This window comes from Cervus canadensis, chromosome 26 (assembly GCF_019320065.1).
Source record: "Cervus canadensis isolate Bull #8, Minnesota chromosome 26, ASM1932006v1, whole genome shotgun sequence".
Lineage (NCBI taxonomy): Eukaryota > Metazoa > Chordata > Mammalia > Artiodactyla > Cervidae > Cervus > Cervus canadensis.
The window spans coordinates 671,997-691,396 of NC_057411.1; the positions used below are offsets into that span (position 1 = coordinate 671,997).

The 19,400-nt window shown below is 36.4% G+C and overlaps 1 protein-coding gene across 9 annotated transcripts in view; it reads right to left on the bottom strand.

Moving 5' to 3' along the window:
- Window positions 1-19,400, bottom strand: part of FRYL (FRY like transcription coactivator) — a 252,923-nt gene that overhangs the window by 134,391 nt on the left and 99,132 nt on the right. For all 9 annotated transcript variants that reach the window (XM_043448225.1, XM_043448226.1, XM_043448227.1 and 6 more), the window contains one exon: window positions 8,241-8,434. In XM_043448225.1, coding sequence (XP_043304160.1) covers window positions 8,241-8,434 — 194 coding nt within the window. The remainder of the gene's footprint in view (window positions 1-8,240; window positions 8,435-19,400) is intronic.

Genomic DNA, 19,400 nt, shown 5'->3' on the forward strand with positions numbered 1-19,400 from the left:
AGTTTGATTATAATATGGTTGAGGACGGCCTAATCATTGCTCCAGCAGATGTACTTTCAATATGAGACTTTGAAAAGATAAACTATTCAAAAACATGCTTGTAGTATCTGCAACCAATTAACATAACAACTGAAAAGAATACAAGTTATTCTCCCATCCAAGTACTAACTGGGCCCGATCCTGCTTAGCTTCTGAGATCAGATGAGATCTGGGTGTGTTCAGAGTGCTATGGCCATAGACCAAATTATTGTCTATATTCACATTTAGATGAACGCAAAGACTTATGTATAAGAATATTTACTGTACTATCTTTTTTTGCTGTTGTCTTCCCTGTAGCTCAAACAGTAAAGAGGCTGCCTGCAACACAGGAGACCTGGGTTCAGTCCCTGGGTCAGGAAGATCCTCTGGAGAAGGGAATGGCAACCCACTCCAGTATTCTTACCTGGAGAATTCCATGGAGAGAGGAGCCTGGTAGGCTACAGTCCATGGGATCGCAAACAGTGGGACAGGACTGAACGACTAACCCTACACTATCTTTTTTCGCAGTGGCCTCAAATTGGGTAAGTCCCAAACAGCTTATCCATAGAGACTGGTATAAAAAATTTACAGTACTTGCTCTGAGTGAAGTAGCATTCAACTGTTAGAAAGAATGAGACAAACACACATGGGCTAACAATAGAACAATCTCTGATTTTTTAAATAAAAACAGGTACAGAAAAAATATATGTATATAAAATCTCATAGCTGTGCTTTTTTTTTTTTTTTAAGGTGGAAAGTGCTATAGAGACTGATAAATAATGGACATGAAAAATAGTAAACTAAAACTATGGACAGTGATGACCTTGATAAAAAATGAAAGGATCACTATTTTTATTACATAACCTTTAAAACTATTTCCACTTTTTATAATGTCACTATTTCAAAATAATAGACTATATTAATAATGAATCTAAACTTCACAATCCCTTATACTCTAATTTTACCCTTTAACTAGTATCTGTGTGCAGAGTACCAACAGCAACATGTAGCTTCCAAGGAAAACAAAAGGGCTTATTGAAAAAATTTTGACAGTGTAACAATGATACTGACATATTTCAATAATTTGCAACTAAACATGGCCTTCTCTCCTACTAAACAATCCCTATCATTGTAGATTACAAAGTCCAATGACAGAGCAAAGAAAATATATATTGTCTTGGACTTTAGGATAGGAAGCTGCAATAGAGGTGGGGACTTCCTAATGACCACTGAGAAGATGACATTTGAGTCACAATCCGAGGGAAGGGACAGAGCTTGCCATGCAGAGTGGGGAAAAGATAATCCAGTCAGTACCCTGGGACTCCCCAAAGGCTCAGGAATTGGAGGACTTCAGTACTATGAAAGTATGGATGAAGGTGAAGTTAAAATAAAGAGTGTTGAGGGATTTCACTGGTGGTCCAGTGGTTAAGAATCCGTCTTGCAATGCAGGGGCATAGGCTCAGTCCGTGGTCAGGGAACTGAGATCCCGCATGCCACGGGGCAGCTATGTGCCACAGCTAGAGAAAAAGCCTGCGTGCCACAATGGAGACTCAGCGCAGCCAAAAAATTTAAAAAATAAGAGAGCTGGTACTGTATTGACCTGTTTTATATGTTTTTTTATTAAAAAGAGAAAACTAAAAAAAAAAAAAAAAAAGAGGTTGGCTGAATATTTCGGAAAAGTTTAAACCCTACCTCTCACTCCCTTCACCCACTCTTACTTAGCAAGTTGGCCGTCTCTCCATTCTGCCCATAGAGCAATTGCCCTTCTTAGCAAAGAGCAAAACAGAGATGTCAGCTGGGAGATTCTACAGTTGAAGACAGGGTATCATCCTGAAGACAGGGAGCTTAAGTGAAAAGGTATATGCTAAATATTAAAAACAAAAAACAAAAAAAACCCAGCTATCTTCTGCCTCTATATCCCCTGGATGTTAGTAGCCAAGCCTAAACCTTCTCATTTGGGCTACTGAAGCACCCCTCTCAGGAAATTCTGACGCGCTCCCAGCAAAAGAGCTGACATTGATTGTTGAGATGGCTACACGCTCAAGACCACAGTCAAAAAGGCCCCTCCATGTACGTGGGGATTCCAATCAACTGTTCAATGTCTCAATCATAATAAATACTATATACCATGGAACAATAAACATGTGGGCGGGGGGGGGGGGAACTAACAGAAAAATGCAGTTTGGAGGAAATAAGAGACCAGAAACTCTTTAAAATACAAAGATATTTAGTACTATCAAAACACAGTGGATAGCGCACAGTTGTAAAAAATGCTGGTCCTAAACGAAATACATACAGTCTATATTAGCAGGTGATTGGTTAAAGCCCTTTTTCCCATCTTCTTTATAGGTCACTGGCAACCTAATAACAGTGACAAATACGCACAAATGTGCCTGGATCAATTATCCAGGATCGATCTACCTCCTTCTAGGAATAAAGAAACCTAAGGTATTGGATTACATAGCTTGCAAGCTGAAATTTTAATCAATGGTTCCCCTACCTTTTTGAATCTTTCAAGATGAAAATGAAATCATGGCTGAAGTCAAGTTCAGCTAAACTTTGAATCTCTCAGCTTCCTTAACTTCCTTTTATAATGAGTTCTAATATGAGAATGAAGAGGCCAGTTCTCTCATTGTAGTGGTTGATTAAATTCTTTTAACAGAATTCTTTCACATGGGTGCTTCTAAGTTTCCATGTAACCTGTGTCCATCTGACCATGAGACATCTTAGGCTCCTCGTATCTAACAATTTGTGGATGCTATTTTCTTTAAAACAGAATGAGAGTTTCATTCAAGAACTCGAGAGAGTCATCTTGAACAGAAGTTTATTACTGGAAAGGGTATAAAATACATTTCAAAACAAATGAGATCACAATAAACGCATCTGAGGCTATAATAAAAACATTGTGACGATTTTAAATTAAATGTATTTTCATTATCTAATCGTGATGCTGGGTAGATGATACACCATCTACTCAGACTTGGACATAAATGAAACAAAGCTGGCAGAGATCTGATTTAGACATGAAGAAATTACGCTGGTACACAGAATGTGGTAGAATGAGTGGTAAAGAACCGGCCTGACAAAGCAGGAGATACAAGAGATGCAAGTTCAGTCCCTGGGTCAGGAAGATCCCCCGGAGGTGGAAACGGCAACCCACTCCAGTATTCTTGCCTAGAGAATTCCATGTACAGAGGAGCCTGGCAGACTACAGTCCATGGGGTCGCACAAAGTCGGATATAACTGAAGCGACTTAGCACGCACACATAGGAGTGTAGGTGGTAAAACCTCAGAAATATGATGGGGATTTTCTCAGCCAGGGTTTGTCCTGAGCAGCCGGAGTCTACAACATTTGTGCATTTTCCTGGTGTGTCAGAAGGAGAAGGAAGGAATGTCTCTTCTCCCTTAAGTGTGATGATGGGGTAGAAACACCTATTTTTTAATGGAATCCTGAGCACTACTCACTATAACTCAATAATCTCACTTTAAATTACATAGTGGATGTTTCTGAAATGAACTGTTAAATGAATGAATAAAATATAGTCAGCATCAGTCTATTCTGAAAGAAATATTAGAAGCTCTGGATAACACAATGATACTATGCTTTGTCAGAAGGAAAACAAGGGTGCAGGCCACAGCAGTGTTCTCAAGAATAAGTTCAATTTATATGACGAACTTTTACTAAGAGCCTACCACCAAGGACAGTGCTGCAGGTACAAGAGGAGAGAGACCTGGTTCTCGGCATCAAGTAGCGTACATCGGTAAAGATAAATATGTAAACGATAAACCATAACATGACAATGTCAGAATCTAGGAGTGTGAACAAAATTACTATAGTAAAACACAGATTCATTTAGCTTAAGGAAGGATCACTATGTTAGAGGGAACATGTGGGAAGTTGGAAGGATGAGCAGAGGTTTAAAAACAGAGGAGTTAAAAGCATTTAGATCAAGAGAAAAATAAAAACAAATACATCAGAACAACAGAATGTATGGAGGATACTTTTAAGCCAATACTTTTGTCACAGCATACATCTGGATAGGAGAATCAAGAAACATCATACAAACTATAACAAGGCTTTGAAGAGGCTGAAATGACTCCCCCAAGAACTTGAATTTAACACATAGGAATGAAAAGGAAGCAAGAGTTCTAAAGTAAGAAGGTGATAATACTGATATTTGTGTTGTAGACAAGGGACAGTCTGGTGAGAGCAAGGAAAATGGAAAGGGGATGGACTACTACTTGATTGGTTAGAAGGCTAATGCAATGGTCTAACATGACAGAATCTGACGCTGAGTTAGGTCAGTAATACTAGTATTGGTAGAAAAAGGAAAGAGCAAGATATAAAATTGCCATATTATAGACTCGTTCAAAGTAGGTTAATTTCACTCACATTCCTTAATTATGTTACTCTCAAGACTTTTACATTTCAAAATTGAAATTCCTTTAGGTATACAAGACATTTTAGAGCTGTCAGGACCAGACTGCATCATGCTGTTGATAAAACATTTTATAAAATAGGAGAAGTGTTTTAAAATGTGCTGTGCATGCTGCAAACTGTTAAAGCCAAGTGATGGGTCTAAAGGGGTCATTATACTATAATCTCTACTTTTCTATAAGTTTGTATTGAGATATATGAGTAAATAAAGGTGTAATATATTTCAAGGATACAAGGTGATAAATACACATATACTCTGAAAGGATTCCCACTATCAAGTCAATTAAAACATCCATCACCTATTTACTTTTTCTTTCTTTTTTGTTTTTAGTGAGAACACAAACTTGACTTTCTTAGCAACTTTCAGTTAAACAATATAAACAATCAACTATAATCATCATGCTCCATAAGCCTTTTTTTAATGTATCTTTAAAAAGTGATTTCCTTTCTGACTGTATGCTATTTAAGTAGGCCAATAAAGCAATCTAACATGTAATTCACAGACCATGGATGAAGAAAGGAACATTTTATAGAGTAAGTACCTTTCTAATTAAACCTTATAAGCACTATTTCATATCTACAAACTCTCATAATCCTAATTTTTAAAACAGAATTTTATATTATATACATGTAATATATACATTGGTATAAATACATATATATTGGCATAAATATTAATTTGATATGCAGAAAGCAATCATGGTATGACTAAACTGAATATACTAACAATGAGATGTACAGTTCTGAAATATACATTTTAGTTAATGATCTTTTATGTACTATTATTTCTTAAACCTCAAATACATGATTTCATACACGCTTTCCTCAGAGTAATGTCCTCCATTTAAAGATCAGAAAGAAACTCGACACTTGCAGGCACCCCACCCACAGACCATCACAGTATGAGCAGTAAGTCCTACCTACCTAAGAAAACTAAGAACATATATTTCCTTCATCTTCCCTCCTTTCTTAGGTCATCTTTATTCTCTTCCCTTCCTTTCTTCCTTCCTTCTGAGGAGGACAGCAGGTTGAGTTAAGCCTAACTCTTTGCCCTGCTGCTTATTGGCTCTGGGCCTCACACAAGTAACAGACCCTCAGTCTCAGTTCAGTCACTCAGTCGTGTCCGACTCTTTGCGACCCAGTGAACCATGCAGCACGCGAGGCCTCCCTGTCCATCACCAACTCCCGGAGCACACCCAAACCCGTGTCCATTGAATCGCTGATGCCATCCAGCCATCTCATCCTCTGTTGTCCCCTTCTCCTCCAGCCCTCAATCTTTCCCAGCATCAGGGTCTTTTCAAATGAGTCAGCTCTTCCCATCAGGTGGCCAAAGTATTGGAGTTTCAGCTTCAGCATCAGTCCTTCCAAAGGACACCCAGGACTGATCTCCTTTAGGATGGACTGGTTGGATCTCCTTGTAGTCCAAGGGACTCTCAGGAGTCTTCTCCAACACCACAGTTCAAAAGCATCAATTCTTCGGTGCTCAGCTTTCTTTATAGTCCAACTCTCACATCCATCAAATAGTGGTGAACATCTATCTCTAATTCAGTTATGTAAGGAATAAATACATTTCAGCTGTTACATCCTCTACCTCCATCTTCATTATCACCACCCAACTTGTAATCTACCAACATGATCTTGATTCATCACATATCCATTCCCTTCAAATCCCAAGAGTTACTTTCTAAAGTTACTTCACCCTGCAGAAACGGTTCTCAGGCTGTTTAATTTCCAAGTCCAATAACCTGTTCCCCAGTGTTCACTGTACTACGCGTCTATTATTTGACAATAATAATGCCATTCTATAGTTTCTTTGCCGTGATGCTATCATCTGCTGTTTTGGCTTCAATCATCATCCTCATGTGGATGATGCCAAAATCTATGTTTCCTGCAAATTCCCAAAAAGAATTTCCAGCTACCAAATAATTCCACATGGTCTGGATTGCTAGTAGCTCAAGCTTAACATACACAAACACCTTAATCATTCTTACTATCCCCAAAAAACTCTTATTTTCTTTACCAAAGTAAATATACTACCATCTTTTTGAACACTTCAAAAAATCTTTAACCCTTCATGTTCACTCAAAACACCTATTCCATTTTAATTGCGCATCAAGTTCTACTGATTCTGCTTTTGTTATTTATCTCACTTTTTTCCACTGCTAATGCCCTAGTTCAAGGCTCTTTTCATTTCAGCCTGGATTTATACAACAGCTAAACAGTCTCCACCTTTCATCTCTTCTCCTTGTTGTCCAACCACTGTATTATCCATCATAAAACAGTCTTCACAATTCTTTAGAATCCAACCCAAACCTTTGTTCTTGTTTTTTTTCCTTCCTTCTTCCTCACCATAAGTAGAGCTCCTCATGCTTTTAAGTATCCTCATGTACTGTAAATTCAAAGCTGTTTACTTATTCTAAGTTTGGCTACTGTCATATCACTAACTCACAGGATATTTTAGATTTTCTTTCATTTTCTCTTATGTTTTATCTGTCTCAATAATTCCCCTTGGTGAAATCATTTTTGTTCTTTTGCTACCTGCAGTAACTCATCTAAGTGTATTCTAGAGCCACTACAGCTTTTTAGATGACCACTTATTATCACCTATCCCTTTATTGTTTTCAAAGACATTATTTTTTAGAGTAGTTTTAGGTTCACAGTGAAACTGAGCAGAAGAACAGACCTACTGCATCCCCCTGTGCCCACACATGCATAGCCCTTACCATTATCAACATGTGCACTAGAGGGGCGTATTCATAAATGATACATCCTAATGATGCAAACTCTTATAGACTGCACTATGGTTCACAACAGGTGCTGTAAATTCTATGGATTTGGATAACCCTATGATGATGTGTATCATTACAGTATCATACAGTGTCAGGAAGTATTTAACAGGAGGCTTCCTGTGTGCTGTTTGGATCTGTCAGGAACCCTCTGGCCCTTATTAATTCCTGAATATTCAGGAATTAAGAGGAGAGGCACGCCTTTCCCAGGGCTGAGGAATCCAGGCCTTTCTCACTACGGTGATAAGTATCCTCTTCCTTTTTATGAGCCATACGGTAAAAGGTGATTGTTTGCAACTCTCTCTTTGATAGGGATGTCTTCTGTTTTGTAAGTCTGGAATTTTCATCTTTATCTTTGCTGAGAATAACCACCTTGTAAGACAGTATATATGCCCACACCATGTTGATTAAAACACCTTTGCTCCATCAGAGCTTGGGTCCCCGTGTCTTTCTTTCTTTCTATTCTTTCTGTCTTTCTCTCTCTCTCTCTCTCTCTCATCCATTCAAGAGGGCGCCTGGTGCCTACGTGCAGCAGCGCGAGCCCAAGAACAGGACTCTATTGGCTTTCCGCGTAAACCAGGGGATATCAGCCTCTTTCTCTCTCTTACTCTCCAGGCCACCAAGTTCTGGTCCATTAAAGGACCAACAAGCGCCATCAGCCTCTTTCTCTCTCTTACTTTCTTATCGTCGGCTCCGGACCACCAGGTTCCAGTCCATTAAAGGGCCAACAATACAGGACATATTCACTACACTAAAAATCCTGTGTCTGCCTATTCATCCCATCTCTACCCCTGCCCAACCTCTGGCAACCACTGATCTTTTACTGTCTCCATAGCTTTGTCTTTTCCAGAATGTCATGTAGCTGGAGGTATACAGTATATACCCCTTCAGATTGGTTTCCTTTAATATTTTTCAACTATATTATTTTCTTTGGAAAATCTATAATATAATGGTTAAGGCAAGAAAATATTTCAGGTTTATAGGTCAGCTCTACTCACCAAGGGTTCAGCCATTACAACTTCAATTTTCTTTTCAGCTTGAACAGCAAATTCTGCAAAGAGGCTCTTGATGACATATTCACCAGGCTTGACATCTGGGTCAATTGTAATGCTTGACATGATGATATTCTTTTTCCCCAAAGTGGAATGAGAGTTGGAAGAAGTGCAGTACTTACTCACTTTGCTGACTGGTGCTGAAGTTAAAATAAAAGAAACAAAAGAACTCTACTTTAATAATCAACTCAATTAGGCCAACCATAACCACCTGATTTAATAAGCATCCTGCCCCTAAACCAATCCAGGCCTCCCAATCTGTATTATCAGACTTTATTTTTTCTATTACACTTGTTGCCTTCTAACACACTGCCCAACATAACTTCATTATATATCATGTTTATTATCTACTATTTATTTATTATGTGCTATTTTTCTCCCTACCCTGCTGTTGTGAATTCTATATGATCAGAGACTCTCTTTTGTCTTTTTTATTCACTGAAGAATCCCAAGTGCTTAGAACAATGCCTGGTATATACTGAGAATACAATAAATATGTAGTGGATGAATGAATGAATTCTAAACAAAGTTGTATGCAATGAAGGAAATATGTGTGAATAAATAAAATGCAAATTGGGTTAAGAAGTTAAAATACACTATTTTGGAGAGAATGCTCTGGAAACACATTTGAAAAAGTGAACTACATTTGAACTCACATCTAAATGATAAAAAAAAAAAGAGGAAGCAAGGCAAAGCACCAGGAACAGCAAGTGCAAAGTTGAGTGTGAATGTCTGAAAAACAAAAAAAGGACCAGTGTGGTTGAAGCTCAAGGGATGGAACAAGGGTGGAAGGCAATGTGAGATGAAGTTGGAAGCATTAGTCAGAGACCAAAGTTTTCGAGCTCTATAAGGAAAATGGCTATTATTCTCAATGTAATTAAAACTCAGTGCAAAGTTGGAGAGGAAGAGGATCTGGCTTCTCTTTAAAAAGATCCCTGGCTCCTCTGGAGAATGAATTAGATGAGGGCAAACATAGAATCAGGGGAGCCACTACAGAAAATCCAGGTGAGATGATCACAGCTTGGGCTAAGAGGATGGTGATAACACAGGAGAGAAGGGTCTGTCCGATGTTAGTGGACTTGCTACAGACAGGAGGGCAAGCAATTAACAATGACTCATAGGACTTTTCTTTGAATCATTCAAAAGAGAGATCAAGAGGACATTGTGCCTGGCAAACAGTACATCGAACCAAGTGTGACCTAAAAAGAGCACCTGGTCCGTTTTCTTGACACCTGGGCAGCCTACCTGGCTTTTATCTACAGTTTCTCCGGTTGCCTTGATTTTCCTACCTGCTGCATCAAACAGACCTTCCCGTTCTCTAACTTCAGCTTGTGACATCCCCTTTGGCCTAGAATATCCATGGAGAAACCTGTAAGAAATGTACTTCTCTACCTTGACCTGATCTCCAGAGACTGCCCTTTCAATATGCTGTCCTAGAAATTACTCCCTCCTTGAAATAGGAAGCAGAACACAATTTTTCAAACACTTTCTGTTCATGTGTGTGTTACATAACCATAGGACAATAAAGTTAATCTAAAGAAATACATTCCCAACTCATAAGGAATTGTTCTGTCAACTAAAAAAAAAAACAAAAAACCCTACTCTACCAAACATAACATATGTCAAGATATCTAAAGTGACTGTGATAACTCCAAAAGAAAATTCTAGAAAGTAATATAAAATCAGGTGAGGGCAGTCACTTCAGAAAAAAATCATTTGCAAATTTAAAAAATAAATATTTTGAAAAGACTGAACTTCTAAATGCCAAAGACTAGCTTACTTTCATGTCCTATTCATTATCTATGTTTTCTTATTTTTGCATAGTACAGAATATTTTCCTCCAGTGCTTAGATTACAAATTAGTCATGCATGATGCTTATATTTTCAAAAGAATAATAATCTAAAGACTAGTATAAACACTTAATATTGCATATAAAATAAATATCTTTATATCACATAAAATTAAAATACAATATATATTGTATTCTAGAACTAAAATCATATAAAAGAGTTCAAAATAAAAATTCACAATCCAAAAAAAAAAAATTTCACAATCCTTTGAACACAGTGCATGCTATTTATTTTAAACAATGACGTGTTTGTTTCCTCTGTTTCACTATCCAACATTGTATATTATAAAGGAGAGAATGTGTTAACAAATGTCACTGTGGGGAAAAAAGATCTTAAATTTTAAAAATTTATTTTGGATCATTAAGAATACTTTATATTTTATATCCACATTATGTTGGATAGCTGTAGGGAATCATAAAATAGTCAAAAAGGCTACTCAGTTTCTAGAATTTTAATTTACATTTTAGGAATAAAAATGAGGATAAAACATTTTTAAAATTTTGACTTATGGTAGTAGATGCAAAATATATCTTTTCCTATAATTAAGATTCATAAGGTCATATAAGAGTTACAAAGTTTCTTTGGCTTTAACTTTATATTAAAGGTTTTAAACAAGAAGCCTATAATAGATCTTGGTACTTGAACTGTAGACTTTGATGAGGTATAACCTCAATGCATTTTAACTTTTAAAGTCTTCTCAAAAAGAAAAACCCTTTAGTTAAAACGACCTCTCAAATAACTCATCGTTACTGTCTTCTACTTCCTAAAAGGCATAAATGTAAGTTAAGCATAAATAAATATCCCTAGGTATCATAATTGCATTTTCAAGACATTTGCCAATACAGCCAGAAATTTTAGGGAAACTTGTCTTTATCTTCCAAATAAAGGTCTATCTTCCAAATATCTGCATTACATTCTAACATCAAAATACTTCAACTTGAAAGGAAAATCAAATTTTTAGTGTTTAAGAGTTAATCAGTTTTATCTCAAAATGAAATCAGTTACAAAAAGACCCACACCCCAACTGAAAACTGGACAAAAAAGATGAAGAAACAAGCTACAAAAGATAAAACAAGCCAATAACCATGAAAACAATATTTAACTTCACTGATATTTTAAAACTAAATAAAAATTAGATAACTTTTTTTATGTACCAAAATGGTTTCCCCCAATTGTGTATTTCACTATAATGTTCAGCTTGGTTAAGATATGTGAATTTTTCTCATATTCTGCTAATAGTTAAGAAAAAGGGATAGTCACTCTAAGCTGGGTTAAGAAGGTTAGTTTCTACATAACTAGATTAACCTGATGTCACCAGACTGCTTAAGTCAAATATTTTATGAAGGTAAACAGTACTATTTCTCTACATGCTATTAAAGTTTTTTGAAAATTTTACGTATGTCTACTAGAGAATAATGATGTAACTGTTAAGAGTGTAATTCTTAACACAATTTAGGCATTGAATTACAAGTTGTAAAAACCCAATGTCATATTAAACATCCTTGGAATATAAATCTATTAAACTCTGATAATAAAAAGAATAAAGCAAGACCTGAGTGATTAACATATGAAATTAAGATAAGATATAAAAATTAAAAGCTAGCTTGTGTACTCTTTCTCATGTGTGAAAGTCACTCAGTCGTGTCCAACTCTTTGTGACTCCATGGATATACGATCCATGGAATTCTCCAGGCCAGAATACTGGAGAGGGTAGCCTTTTCCTTCTCCATTCTCATAGATAAGGCGCAAATAAAAAGTAAATATGGCACTTCAAAAATTATTTCTTTCTTTATTTTTATGATTGTGCTGGGTCTTTGTTGCTATGTGCAGGCTTTCTCTAGTTGCAATGCAAGGGCTTCTCATTGCAGTGGCTCTTCGTTGTAGAGCAGGGGCTCTAGGAGCTCAGGCTTCAGAAGCTGTGGTATATGGGCTTAGTTGCTCCACAGAATGTGGAATCTTCCATAGGACAAGGATCGAACCCATGTCCCCTGAATTAGCAGGAAGATTTTCAACCTACTGGACCACCAGGGAAGTTTGGTATTTTTAGATAGCGAGCTCTGTATAACATTGTACTTAGCATGCTTCATAAAAAAAAAATTTTTTTTAATTACCTTCTTCATGCTCATAAGTCTCCTATTCCCTTATAGAATAAATTTAAATTCAATGAAAGAGAACAGACATGTGAGAAGAGACACAAAAACCCTAAGTTGAATCATGTTTGATTTCATTACTTTATAGCAGTGGTTCTTGTTGTTTTCTGCCTCCGTTATATTCCTACGTGCAACACTCCATACAATAACATCTCTCTAAATTCAGTGACTCTCAGTGATTGAGTTGCCCTAAAAAAGATGAGTAGGGGTGAGTACATGTAGTTTTAAAAGACCCCAGTGGAGTCCATGAAAGCTGCGTGCAGTACCCTCACCCCCAAGGACAGGTCTTTAGACATAAAAAGTACTACTCTTTGGTCATAATCTTATACATACATATTTATGTAGAGATTTATATAATACAGAAAAGTAACAAAATACCACACAATTGCTTATTATAATAATAATTATTTACCTATATTGGTTAATAATAAACATGTTGATGATGACCTAAGAAAGAAAAGGTATAAGGTAAATGGCCTTTGAACAAGACCAAAAGTCAAAAATACCTATTTTAAAAGACAAAAGCAAAACTCTTAGTTTAAAAAGCAAGCCTCTCCCAGCAAGATATTTCGTGGCTATCAACAAACTGACTGAAATTTATATAAAGAGGCAAATAACTGAGAAAAGCCAACACAATACTGAAGAACAAAGTTGGAGGACTGACACTTCTCAACTTCAAGACTTATTTTAACGCTACAGTGAACAAGACAGTGTGCTACTAATGAAGAATGCATGCCGACATCAGTGGGGCAGAACAGAGCCCAGGAATAGACTCACACGAACAGAGTCAACTGGAACTCATCTCTGACAAAGGAGCAAAGGCAATCAGTGGAAAATGGAGAATTTTCAACAAATGGTATTGGAATAACTAGACATTTGCATACTACAAAAATAAAATAAATCTAGACACAACCTACATCTTTTACAAAAACTAATTCAAAATGGATCACAGATCTAAATGTGAGTGAGATGCAAAACAAATTCCCAGACTATAAGGAGAAAATCTAACAGTTCTTGGGTTTGGTGATAACTTTACAGATACAATACTAAAAGCAAGACCCATGAAAGAAAAATTGATAAACTGAAGCTTTATTAAAATAACTTCAGCTCTGCAAAACATATTGTTAAGAGAATGAAAATACACAGACTGGGAGAAAACCTTTGCAAAACACATATCTGGCATCCAAAATATATAACAATTCTTCAAATGCAGTAAGAAGATAAACTATCCAGTTTTAAAACAGACAAAACATCTGAACAGACTGCTCACCAAAGAAGACATACAGATGACAAGTAAGCATATGGAAAGATGCTCCACGTCATACATCTTCAGAGTAATGCAAACTAAGACAATGATGAGATACCACTCTGGATGAAAAATGTCAGTAATGCTCTATCAGTTAACAAAATAACTTATAGTTATCAAGCCATCAGCCACTGCAGACCCCCTCAAGTGTACACTCTGAGGAGTTTCAGGATGGAGAAAAACAGGATAGATAATTAAGGTACATATCAAAGGAATGATTTGAATAAGCCCAGAAGCTTCCATCTCCCCATACATAGAAAAGTGCTAAATTCATTAACTTGAGATGTCTGCTTTTCTTTAATTAACAGTAAACTTTTGATGTTCTGACTACCTGGTGTTTTGTTGTAAAAACTCTAATATATATCCTGACTCCTCCTTTACTTTTTAGAAGTTTGTCCTTCAAAGCTATCTGAGAATCTGCCTCCCAGGCCTAAGTCCTCAGCAAGTCTGCCAAATAAAACACAATTCTCAGTTTTTAGGCTGCACTTTTTTTCTTTTTTCAGTCAACAGCACTACACACCTATCATAGTAATCAAAATCCACAACAGTGACAACAACAGATGGTGGTGAGCCTGCGGGACAAAGGAACTCTCTGTCATCACTGGTGAGAATGGGAAAGGGTAGACAGTTTGAAGGATTCTCACAAAATATACTCTTAGCAGAGAACACAGTAACTGAGATCTTCTGTATTTACCTAAAGGAGTTGAAAACATACATACATTTGCACAGAGATGGTTGTAGTTGCTTTATTCATAACTGTCAAAACTTGGAAGCAACCGAGATGTCCTTCGGTAGGTGAATGGATAGGCAAACTGTGGTACACCCAGACAATGGAATACTGTTTAGTGCTAAAATGAAATGAATTACACAGCCATGAGAAGATGTGGAGGAAACTTAAATGCATGTTACTAAGTGAATGAGGCCAATCTGAAAAGGCTATATTACAACTGTATGATTCCAACCTTTTGACATTCTAGAAAAGGCAAGACTATGGAGACAACTTAGATGAGTGACTGCTAGGGGTTGGAGGGAGGGCAGAATAAATAGGTGGAACGCAGAGGATTTTTAGGGGCATGGTACTATTCTACATGATACTGCAATGCTGGATACACGTCATTACACATTGTCAAAGCCCCTATAAAGCACAACACCAAGACTGAAGTTGTAAACTATGGGCTTTGGGTGATTATGATGTGTCCCTGTAGGTCCATCAATTTTAACAAATGTATCACATTAATGTAAAGTGTCAACAGGAGAGAAAATGGGCAGAGCAAGGAGGGCAGGACAAAGAGGTACGTGGGGACTCTCTGTACTTTCTGCTCAAATTTCTATAAACTTGAAGCTGCTCTTTGTAAAAAAAAGTCTATTAATTTTTCAGAAAAGAAAGAAAGGCCTATTCTATTCCTGTCAGCTCAAACCAAAGGTGCCTGGGAAGAGCCACAATAAACAACAGCCCAAGCCAAAGATTAAAACAATAATGTATTTGGATTAAGCTAAGAGGTAAAAAGAAACAGTTTCTAAGTCAATTAAAATAAAACATCAGAAACACAAATCAGGTTATATGGTAGACAAATTGAACATAGAGACAAAGGTAGCAGAATCAGTATTAGGGAATAAATGAAAATTTCAACTGCTGGGGAGACCAGTTGGATTCGTGCATCTTTCTACCAACTATCCAAAGCAAAACTGTACATTTGAAAGCAATTTATTTCTGAAGAGGAAAAAAGAAAATATAAATAATGTGCATGTTGAACATGTTCAGAGATAAATTATGAAAACATATGATGGCTTCAGTGCACAAACAAAATTTGCGACATAAGGCAAGGAAAGTGAAAGTGTTAGTCACTCAGTCATGTCCAACTCTTTGCAACCCCGTGAACCCATCAGGCTCCTCTGCCCATGGAATTCTCCAGGCAAGAATACTGGAGTGGGTTGCCATATCCTTCTCCAGGGGAATCTTCCCAACCCAGGGATCAAACCTCGGTCTCCTACATTGCAGGCAGATTCTTTACCATCTGAGCCACAAGGGAAATCAACTTAGCCCAAGGCAAGGAAGGTATACCTCAAAATTCCTTCATAAATGAAAGAACTTCATACCAGACACCATTCACTGATGATTCTGGAAACATTATTTAATATTTAGTAAGATATTTTGCATAATATTTTATGCTAACAAACCAAATCGTATTTCAAGTGATAAGCTTGAAATGGCCCTCTTTAAAAAAAGGAAAAGTCCTGATTTGTAGCATTTGCTCATTTCCATTGTTCAATCACTCCCATCATGGATGATTTCAAGCCACCAATAATTTAACAATCAGCTGGTAAAATTCCTGGAAGGAACTAGATCCAAAACACCACATCAAGTTATTGTTCACGTGCAAAAAGGAAACTGCCTTCTAATTAAAGTCAATAGCCCCATTCGAATGGAATGTGAACTTCAGTCCTCAGTTTAAGAACTTTCAGATCAATGGCTCTGTCCTCCAAAACTGCCAGATTTTGACATATCCATTGTTCCTCCTTAAAAGTCTGTATTATTAACGTACTATTTGCTTAGAATAACTATCCCAAGTCAAATATTGTTGCATCTTCAAATTCATTTACATAAAATAGGCTAAAAAAGAAAAAATATTCCCATTTTGATCAGACATATATTTACCGCTACTTTCTTTTAACTCTCTTTTCATTTCATTTACTCCATTTAAATCTGTCCAACTGGAGTTTATTTGAGGTGTTACACAATAAAGATTTTAAAGTTTTTCCTTAACATTTAATTGGTTCTTCTCAGTATCTTTACTAAAATTTTGCCCCTGATTTTTACCATCATAAACTAGTCACTCACATACGCTTTCTATCCTGCTCAACAATCAGCTTTGTATCAGTACCATTCTTGTCCATTACTTAGCTTTATAAGAGGCTTTAATACCTGTTGGAAACAAACACTCCTGGTTTACTCATTATCTTCAGGAATTTCTCATTTATTGTCATTTACTTATACTTCCAAGTTTATACAAACCTTCACAAAATAATTAGAAGAAAACTGACACCTTAATTAACTTCTTATCTAGAACCTGGCATACCCTTACTAATTTGTCTTCTTTCATGAACCCAAAGAAAAATGTCTATTTTACTTCATAGGAGAAACTCTCCAATTCTTCTGTTTCTAAACACTTTGTCTATTCTGTGAAAATGAAATTATTTTCCTCATCACTCAATCCAACGATTTTGCTTCTGGATGAATTTCAATGGATAGAAAAAAATAAGACTTTTGCTTGTTCTTCGGACAGCTGTTCATAAAATGTTTATTTATTCTAGGCTAAGCTATTCCCATCAAAAACAATTTCTAAACATAGAAGTTCCTATGACATCTTTGGCACATTTCCAACTTTTTTTTTTACTTTAAATCTACTACAGAAATATTGTTTACTATAAAGATGAATAAAAACGACTGATCATCTAAATAATCCATTACTCACTCAGCCAGAGTCTCCCTGTGGTTATTAGTTTTGAACCTTCAGAATCTTGGCTAGGAAACTATCCTATAAATTTAGTAATAACGTGGTATTTTAAAAATATGTCTGGACCTAGGAGTCAGAAGATGAGAGCCCTTGCCTTGATTTGGCTACTGAGTGTCATTATAACCTTGGTCAAAATATTGAAGCTCTCTAAGCTTTGCTCCCCCTCTAAAAATGAATGAATGAGTTTTAGCTCAACTGTGGGTATGGTATCAGAAGCAACAAAAAAAGCTGTTTTCATTTTTGTTCTCCATTCTTTGGCCCATAAAAATTTTCACTGCCAATGAAAAACCCAGGTTGGCAAATTCTCCTCTGGCCAGACGTGAGCTGGGGCACCACCACAGCCGTAAAGTAAAAATATTGGGTTGGCCAAAAAGTTCATTCAGCTCATGGAAAAACCCAAACAAACTTTCTGCTATCCCAATGTGTATGAATACCAGAATCCTACAGTAAACATATCCAGTTGTTTCATCCAGGAAACGTACCTAGACCCAGGGCCTGGAAGAGGTAAATAACTACATATGGTTGTGTACCCGTTTTTCTTCAACTTACAAGAAAGCGAGCAGAATCTAAACAGTTGGGCTGAGCTCTCTATACCCTTGAGGTTGATACGATGTAAAGAGATGAAGAAAAAACAGACTTTCTCTTAATATTTCAACTGGTTGCTAACTAAGAAAGGTGCACGGAGCCTGCATTTCCTTCCATCACTCTTGGGATTACACTTTAAAACAGTCATACTAGCCTTATGGCCCACACACTTAATTAGCTGACAAAGAAATATAACTGCACATTTACTGGTATCCAGCAGAGACAAAAGGAACAAAATATTTACCATACACAGCAGCAAATATCATGTAGATTTCAAAACACCAAACCTATTTCAATTAAAACAGAAACTAAACAAAGATGCTGATTCTTGCCTTACCATTCAATACTGTTCTAAAGTTTACAGGATAATAAGTAAATGCAATAACATAAGAAAATGAAATCATTATTATAAATATTGAGAAAGAAGATATGAAATTTATTAACTAGCAATTATCATGTAGAAATGAAAATGGATAAAAAAACTTATTCACAAATATAAAATACATAAGTATAAATTTAATAAAGAAGCACAGAACTTACATAGAGGAAACTATAAGAACTTCTTAAAGAACATAAAAAAAAGACCTGAACAAATGTAAGGGGTTTGTGACCTCATGGACTGTAGCCCGCCAGGCTCCTCTGTCCATGAGATTCTCCAGGCATGAATACTGGAGTGGGTTGCCATTTCCTTCTTCACAATGAGATGCAATGCAGTTTCAATCCCTGAGTTGGGAAGATGGCCTGGAGGAGGGCGTGGCAACCCACTCCAGTATTCATGCCTGGAGAATCTCATGGACAGAGGAGCCTGGCGGGCTACAGTCCATGAGGTCACAAAGAGTTGGACACGACTGAAACAACTTAGCACGCATGCACATACTAAAAAAATATATATATTCATTTAAAAATAATACAAATACTATTGTCTAAATCAAAAGATAACTATAATCAGAACAGACTATAACTATCATTAGAATACAACTATTACCAAAATATAGTATAAAATGTTCAACATCACTAATCACCAGAGAAATGCAAATTAAAATCACAGATTATCATCTCACACCTGTTAAAATGGCTATCATCAAAAAGACCACAAGTAACAAATGTTGGCAAGGATTGTGGAAAAAAGGAAACCCCCTGTATACTATTGATGGGAATGTTAATTGGTGCTGCCACTGTGGAAAACAACATGGAGGTTTCTCATAAAACTAAAAATAGAACTACCATATATACCAACTGGGTATATATTCAAAATAAAGCAAAAATACTAATTCAAAAAGATACATGCACCCCAGTGTTCACAGCAGCGTTAATAACAATTGCCAAGATGTGGAAGCAACCTAAGGGTCCATCAACAGATAAATGGATAAAGAAGATGTGGCATATATGTATGTATGTGTATGTGGAATACTATTTAATCTTAAAAAGGAATGAAATTTTGCATTTGTAACAACATGGATGGACCTGGAGGACAATGCTAAGTGAAGCAAGTCAGACAGAGGAAGACAAATAGTGAATAATAAAACTTATATGTGGTATCTAAAATACAACTAACTAACTAATGAAAAAGAAGCAGACTCATAGATACAGAGAACAAACTAGTGACTTTCAATGGGGCAGGGAAAAGGAGAGGAGTAATACAGTGGCAGGGGATTAAGAAGTAAAAACTATTATGTATAAATAAATTACAAGGATACAC